This window comes from Ranitomeya imitator, chromosome 6, assembly GCF_032444005.1.
Source record: "Ranitomeya imitator isolate aRanImi1 chromosome 6, aRanImi1.pri, whole genome shotgun sequence".
NCBI lineage: Eukaryota > Metazoa > Chordata > Amphibia > Anura > Dendrobatidae > Ranitomeya > Ranitomeya imitator.
Window position 1 is genome coordinate 512,106,930 of NC_091287.1, and position 8,382 is coordinate 512,115,311.

The window sequence follows — 8,382 nt, forward strand, 5'->3', positions numbered from 1 at the left end:
TGGAAACCGCAGCCAATTTTTCTTTCCGAAGTCCTAATGAACAGAACGTATCTTGGGAGTTTCCAGCAGCCGTCGTGTGTTTAGCTGCTGACTGTACAGCCAGATGCGGCAGGCAGAATGTTTTCCACAGCCTGACATCTGAGCCCGGTGGCTTCTGTCCAAGCACATAGATGAAGGGAAGGACGTGGTTCTGGTGCCATGCGGTAAACACTGTCCCCCCCGTGTTATTAGCTGGAATGTACACGTTGGCAGTACGTATTACCAGGAACGATATAAAGTGCGACTGTTCTCATTCAGGAGGGAGTTCACTATTAATATTTGCCTTGCTCAAAGAACACAACAGATGGATCCGCTCACACAGGTTGTGTTCATTTTCTGCTCGAATTTTTGCTTTCCCCCCAAAAAAACGTTCTTTGGTTTCCTCATATATTCATCATGACAATCAAGGGTTAATTGAGAAGACCAAGTGCAGATAGCCAGTGCTAGCCATGTCAGAGAGGCCAGTCCCGTGATGGCTGACATGGCAGTCGTCCATCCTAGGGACTCCTTGCAAAAAATTTACCGCATGTTTCATTTTAGTCTTACAATTCTCAGGTGCAAGGATATTTGTGAGATCAAGATAACAGAAGTTGAAGCCAGAGATCCATGAAATATTACATATACTGTTATACAATGCCCATATAACATTGCCACTCAATGTCCCAAAAATACTAGCACGTAGTAACAAGATAATACTCCCTTATGGTGCCCACATAGTACTGTCATCTATTTCCCACATTAACTTTACAATTAATACTGCCATCCTATGCCTAGTGGTTTGGCACAAGCTCCATTCTTATATTATACCAAGGCTTGGACTGGCACAAGGGAGGACCCATCGATTACCCGGTGGGCCTCTGAGCAGGAGTGGGCCCCCAAAATCGATGTGGTGGGTATCACCATTCAACCTGTGGAAAGAGGGGCTCCGCTCAGAGGCCCGGAGTGATGGCAGAGTTCTCCCACCCAAAAAAAACACAACAATAGGCAGCTATAAAGTGTCTTCATACGTACGCGTCAGACACACCAGCATTCAGAGTCCCGATGGTTAATTACCTGAGCAGAAGCTGTTGCTACTTATGGTCCTTGCAGATCGACTTGAAGTCAAGTTGAAGTCTTTGCTGTCCTCTTCCGAGAAAGGAGATTCAGAGGACGGGGACACTTTCTGCTTTGGCAAGTATGGCCTCAGCACCAGGCGGGGGATGCGACTGCGGGCAATCTCTTTGTCTTGCATTTTCTGTTTACAAAAGACCAAGACAAAAAAAAAAGTAAAGCTCTGTGTCATCTCTACCAAATATTGAAGGAAATTAAAAAAAATATATATAAAACCTAATTGATGTAAGCAGCATAATGGAGGCAAATGTTCCGTATTGCTGGCGTTTCCATGGCAACAGGTTCAGGAGCCGGGTGAAAAACAATTTACTGGCAGATTGTAATACCACACATACATCAGGATGAAAATAAACTAATGTAGTAATGTGTCTACAACGGTTTATTACAATGCTTGGGTTGGCATATGTTTCGCCAGTAAGACGTATAATGGTGCTCCATAAAATGCAAAGTGGGACCACAACCGCCCCAGAAGAGAAGGATCCTGCATGAGATGGTGTCCCCTCTAGTTTCACACGACTCCTATGGATGGGGCCCATGATGAAGCAGAACGTGGTCTTATGATTCACAAGCCCTACGTCATTAACACGAAAGCCATGCTGTAGTTATTGGTCTATCATGGAAGAATAGACCTCCACATCCAACACTCATGTAATATGTGGGAACGGGCTGAAGTTGGATGGTGTCCAGTCCAGAACATTTACCCAGTGCCCCATCTAATATGGTAGCCAAATAGGGGAAAAACTGGCGCAAGGACCTTCCTTCTTGGGCTAAAAAAATAAATAAATAAATTTGGCCCTATCTCTTTTGAATATTGTCTTCCAAAACAATCTGGAAAGGCCATTTTTTGGGGAGTCAATACTCCACAAAAATCTCCTTTTCTTCAAAGCTTCCAAGTCTTGTTGATGGGATTTTCTAGACAGACTGAAAGGGACCAGAAAGTGAAGATCTTTGGCCAAATTCCCTTCTGATTGCAATATAACCTACCATCGTGCCTCATTTGTGGTTGCAACTTCAGTGATATCTTATGGGGATAACCAAAAGGGAATTTGGAGAAGGTTATGTAGGGAGTCAGCACCAGCTATCAATTACTGAACCTGTAAGGTCAGCCCTATTTTCATGTCATTTGCATTGTGTACTCTTGTGTCTAGCCCCAGCCTTAGATAATAAAGAGGCTCCTGTCTAACATCTCCTGCCTGTACGTTAATAGCTTACTATCTATTCTACATATTGTATTCAGTCAATATTGGGGCCAATTTATAGGACGTGTGCTAAAGAGCAGGAGATTAAAACTAGGCCTCGAGTCTATGGAAATTTCAATATAAGCGTCCATTACACCATGCAGCTAATTAATGTCTATGCTCACAGGAAATAATCACTGGTCAACCTTGCCTTAGGACATCAGAGAACCATCCAAATTCTCCGATCATTCATAAATAGAGATTGGTGCACCCAAGGACAACGGTGGGTGTCTAATAGGTCATTTGTGAATCAACCATGAAGAGAAACGCAAGAAACACAATTGACTCCACCATCGGTTGGCCAAAAATCATGTTCTAATTGACCACTGGGGCCAGAAGGTCTTCAGTGGGCCAATCCAACCCTGTATTATTTAAAATGGAACTCCGTCAGCAAATGACTGTTCAAACCAACAACAAACGCTCGGTGCTTCCTAGGAGTAGTCTAGTGCACCTTCTCATCGACTTGTTTTCGCATTCATCTTTGTACACTGAACGGTTTGGCCACATTAATGGATCAAGAAAGACTGTGCTTGGCTTGAACAGCCATTTTCTGCTGACAGACTTTACAGATTGCAATTGTACTGATATGATTTACCAAGGATTGCTGGGAGATTTCACCTCTAAAGCCTGCAGAAGTGTCAATGCAATATAACCTAGTCTAGAACTGCCCAGTAAGTCCACCCAGGAAAAAAAACCCGCCCTGATCAGTAATATGTTCCTAGGAAACATGACACATCCATGGGAGAGTTGTCTCACATGGCCGCTAGGTTACACTTGGGATATACAGTAAAAAACAACAACAAACAACCACATTAATTAACAGGAAATGCAATTACCGTACTTTATGATCGGTGGGAATCTGATCTCCGTGACCCCACAACACCCAAGGATCAGAGAAGGAGATAGTCATCACAAGTGAAGTCCTGAAACCCCCTACTAAGTTTTCCAGGCACATTGGCCCTCTTGGCCACATGGTTGTTTACACATGGCAGCTGGCCCAAAACCTTTCACATGGGGCCACACTGCAGATAAGCGCAAATCAAATAGTTTTCTGGAGGCCTAAAGTGCAACTTGAATCTTCTGGGCACCAACGTAAAATCTGTAACAAGTTCTCCTACCCATTGTGCGGCATTGGTTCTACTGGATTCATCATATGTGGAAGAGGGGCAATTGTGCCCCCTGAGATCCACTGGGTGCGACTGCTAGCCTTGTATTGCTTATAGCAGTGGTGGCAAACCTATGGCACGCAAGCCAGAGAGGGCATGCAGAACCTTCCATGTGGGCACACAATGCCAGCCCCTACTTCAGCTGGATTTGCATCTTTGGACACACGTCCAACTGAAGTGTATTGCATCACACAAAGTTGACAGGTCCGGGATCTGCAATACACGCCGACGGCCAATAAGAGGCCAGCAGCATATACATGACTAGGCGCATGGCAGTGACGTCATGAACATCCGTCGCCTGGACGCATATACCGGGATGAAGAGCATAAACATGGAATTGGGGAGAATACACTACAAGGATGGGGTAAGGGCACCAGAAGGATGGGGGGTGGGGGGGGGGGGGAGCATATACGACAAGGATAGAGGGGGGTGCATATATCGCAAGGATGTTGGGAGAGCATATACCACAAGGATGGGGGGAGGGAGCATCTACCACAAGGATGAGGGGGGTATATTCCTCTACATCTGAAGTAGTAAAATGCTGTGTTGGCACTTTGCCATAAATAAGTGGGTTTTGGGTTGCACTCTGTCTCTAGGGCCGCCATCACTGGCCTATAGCTACACTCCTGTCAAGTAGCCTGCAAACTGGGTGACATCTGCCAATGCCAAGAATATTCCAGCACCAGAGACCTGCGCCTCCAGAATATACCGTACATCTCCAATAAGACAACTCCCATCTCTTCATCTTCTCTGCTCCAAGGTGAATGAATAGATTAAATATGCAGAGATAGGACAACTCCTTTGGCACCAAGTAAAGGAAAGACTTCTTGCACACCGACTATACATATGCAGCCATTTACGGTACAAACAGGAAAGGCTGTCAGTAATCTGCCAAATATCCCCATGATAATTGTAGGCTGCAATTACTGCTCAGAACTGGATGTGGAATGTATTTCATGGAACTGCCCTTGGTTTTGGTTGTGTGTGATTAAAGCAATGCAATATGGTTCTGGAAAATATATATAAGAAAAAATATATATTAAATTCTTCTCATGCTTTGGGTACATAGAGGGCAGCACACGGCCATACTTCAGATCCATACAAGCGCCAAGTTGTGCAGACGTATATTGTGAACCCTGCTTAGATCCTGAAAAGGGACATATAAAACAATCCTTCATACAGAGGTCCCCCATTAAGGACCGTCATTGCAGCTGAAGCAGCTATAAAACGTTGCTTCATTCTCTGTAATGCGTGGACACACTGGGGCCTCCATGGACAGCTTTTTATAGGGGTTGACTGGGCAAAAGGGGCCCATGGTCTGAGGTTTAGATTCTGAACAAAGATAAAAAAAGCAAAAAAAAAAAAAAAAAAGAGCCAGGCTCACCTGTTGGCAGACCACGGGTTGCGTCAGAAGCGATGATGTCATGTTTTAACGACCCACCGGACCACAAAGGTTTGGGATAGGCTGCTGTAATCAAGTGGCCTGAACTGTACATCAAAAACAGTTCAAGTCTTCCATCTCGTGCCCATCAAAACCCACAACAGTCCTGTAGCTGGTTCAATGATGGAGTCATTGCTTCCAATGTAGACCCTGAAAGGCCTGTGCTGGATTCAGTTAGGGTTAGGTTCACATTGCGTTAGGGCAATCCGTTTAGCGCATACGCTAACGGACTGCGCTAACGCAATGTCACAAAAGGGATCGCGTTTAGCGATCCCGTTACCGCAGATGCCCGATCTGAGCTAGCGAGGAACGGCCCTCGAACGCTGTAAGCAGAAACTAACGGGACATCGTTAGCACATGCCAAAAATGGCATACGTTAGCGATGCGTTAGTTACATTGCCGTCAATGGCAGCACTAACGGACCCGTTACATTGCGTTAGTGGCGCTGTGTAACGGATCCCGTTAGCGGACTGCCACTAATGCAATGTGAACCTAGCCTAATAACAAGCCCCAACATCTCCTTAAAAAAGGAACAGGTCACTCAATTCATGGGCAGCATGATCTCCCATAGCAAGAGATCATGGATCATGTCTAGCAGGCCTGGCAAGTTGGCTGGCGGGGAAACTAGTCTGACCTCTCTATATTTCCTGGCTGCTTTTGTGCAGTTAGGCTCCGATTCATGCTCCCTGCGGTTCCCTTTAATGAGAACTGTAAAATGACATTTTTGCTGCAGGGAAACAGTAGTGGCGCTGCAGGGAAACAGTAGTGGCGCTGCAGGGAAACAGTAGTGGCGCTGCAGGGAAACAGTAGTGGCGCTGCAGGGAAACAGATTCCTCTACAAATAACTGCTCTAGATTCCATCACTAACCCTTCCAAAAAAATGCAGTCTAAAGTGGACAACTCCTTTTGGATGCCTCCACATTGTTTCTTTTCCTAGTACTGTACAGTAGCTTTAACTAATAAACAGATAGCATGTCTTCCATTTTCTAGGCTCCCAGACTTTTTCAGGTCTTATTGCTGTTACACTAAATTCAAGAAATCCAGGAAAACAATGAGTCCTGACCAGTGATCTGCTCCTAGGAAACATGACATGTATGCGAGAACTGTCACACAAGGCTGCCAGGTTACACTGAGGATTTACAGTAAAAAAACAACCACATCCTAATATGGAACCATTTTTACCAAAGCACAGTGAGGAAAAAAACAACCAAGGTAACGTCACACGCTGCATTGATTTTGTGCACATACGTCATTCAGTCGGTTATCAGAAATATCAGTGCGTCACACACACGTAATAGGCCTCATCCGGATCGGTTTCCCAGCAAACAGGCAGGACGTGATCTGTCCGAGACCCGTAGACTCTAAAGGGTTATTTTGAGATCTAACCAAGATCAAAAATCAGACACGACTCCGGGTTTAATTTTTCTTTTTTTCCCCAGACACTCGATTTACAGTCCCTTTGACTAGAATGGGTACGTGCTCAGTCTATGAAAAACACAGACATCTGAATGACGGCTTAGAGTAAATGATATCCTCTAGTAATCGAAGATCAGGCATAGAATTCGCCTTGTATTATAAATATATAATAAAAAAATATATACACAAAAAAAAAAAAAAAAAAACACACACACACAAAAAATAGCATATCACAAAGGAAAAAAAAAAAAAAAAAAAAAAAGGAAATAAAAACCACTTGAGGATTTCACCGATGCCGGAGTCCCAGACTTGTGACGGGATAAACTCCCCCCAGAACGTCATCCACCATAGTGCAGAAAGGCAGACAAGGACATTCATACAATCATCGATCCTGCAATAAACCCTCTAACGCCCAGATTGCAGCCGATGATCGTGGAGGACACACGACGCAGTCCTCACCATCCCCTCACCCCTGATCCTCACCTTGCGGTCCTGCAGAGGTCCCATGGTCCACCCCAGTCCTGAGAGGTCCTGATCAGCAGAGGTAGCTCACACCCTGTGGACAGGACACAATGAGAGAACACAATGGATCACTGATGTCTCCTCATTCCCCTCCCTGACACTTGTTGACTCAGGACTACAACCCCCATGGTTTGGGTGTTCACCTCCTCTCCATCAATGACAGCTGACAAGTGGCAAGACCAAACCCACCAACCATCCAGCCCCTAAATAACTATCACTTGACCGCTGCCTTGGTTAATTATGCCAATTAGCCCGGCTCCATTGCCCCTTGTATAGCATGAGACATTGCAGCAGAAGCCCCCCAGTGTCGGGTGGTCCCTTACCAGACGGTGGTGCAGTGCAGCGGACACAATGCTGCGCAGCCTCCTCCTCCTGCAGCACTCACCTCACTGGCTGCACAGCTGATGTCTTCCCAGAGACAGGGCAGAGCTCTGCGGCTGCAGAGCCGCCTCACACTGAGGGCACATGACTCCCCGTGTCCCCGGGGAATGGCACGGCTGAGGCACATAGTGACTGGTCACTGCCGCCGGTAAAGCCTTAGTGACCGGCCGCCACACGTTACATCACACCTGGAGTCACACACGGTTCTCTCAGCCCTTTTAAATGTTTGTAAAAAAAAATGTAGATTTTATCTATTCAGAAGTCTATGGGGGAAAAAACATGCTGGGTTCAGAGAAAAACACAGAAAAAAAAAACTACGTTGACCCCTTGGACCTCAGACATCCATGTTGCACATGATTTTCACATATAGAACACGTCCCCGTCATAATCTATGGCGCCGTTCACATGTTCTTGTATTTCCAGATCATGGGTCATTTTGTTACAGTAGTGAGTCGCCCGCCAGGGCCGTGGGGTACTCGGTACCGGGTCCGGTGTTCACGGGCATGTCACGGTGCGTGGCGACCCGGTCCGTGGCCCAGGGCGCCCATGTAAAAGGGGAAAGGTCTTAAAGGGAACCTGTCACTTTTTCAAGAAGAGCTAAAAATAGCGTTAAATAGGGGCAGAGCTGTGCTTTACATTAGTGTATTTTGGAGCCTTTATTCCCCACCTATGCTGCCGAAATACCTTTGTAAAGTCGCCGTTTTGGGCTGTCCCTCACGCTGGTCAGGTCATATGGGCGTGGTGACAGCGCTGTTTCTCCCCCAGATCTCCGTTGGTGGCGTAGTGGTGTGCGCATGTCCAACTGGCGAATCCACTGCGCAGCTTCAAGGAAAATAGCGCGATCTGCGCTATTCAGCCGTTTATCGGTGGGCGCACAAAACCCACAGGAATGTCGAGGTAAATCCGCAGATACAACGCAGTGCGTTTTACCTGCGGATTTTTCAAAAATGGTGCGGAGAAATCCACACACGAATCCGCAATGTGGGCACATAACCTTAATGTGCTTTTGTCACCCTGGCACCAAGGTCTGATTGTGACCCCTGTAGCCATGTTGAGGGGTGAAGTGTGA

At 46.1% G+C, this 8,382-nt stretch overlaps 1 protein-coding gene across 7 annotated transcripts in view; it reads right to left on the reverse strand.

Moving 5' to 3' along the window:
* Nucleotides 1-7,863, reverse strand: part of SYBU (syntabulin) — a 30,473-nt gene extending 22,610 nt beyond the window's left edge. The window contains exons 1-3 of one of the 7 annotated variants that reach the window (XM_069731793.1): nt 7,318-7,863; nt 6,894-6,966; nt 1,093-1,273 (exon numbers count right to left, since the gene is read on the reverse strand). In XM_069731793.1, the coding sequence (XP_069587894.1) occupies nt 1,093-1,273; nt 6,894-6,917 (205 nt within the window). In that variant the 5' untranslated portion in view covers nt 6,918-6,966; nt 7,318-7,863. The other 6 variants (XM_069731796.1, XM_069731798.1, XM_069731791.1 and 3 more) reach the window with 6 other exon arrangements.
* Nucleotides 7,864-8,382: the final 519 nt, after the last annotated feature.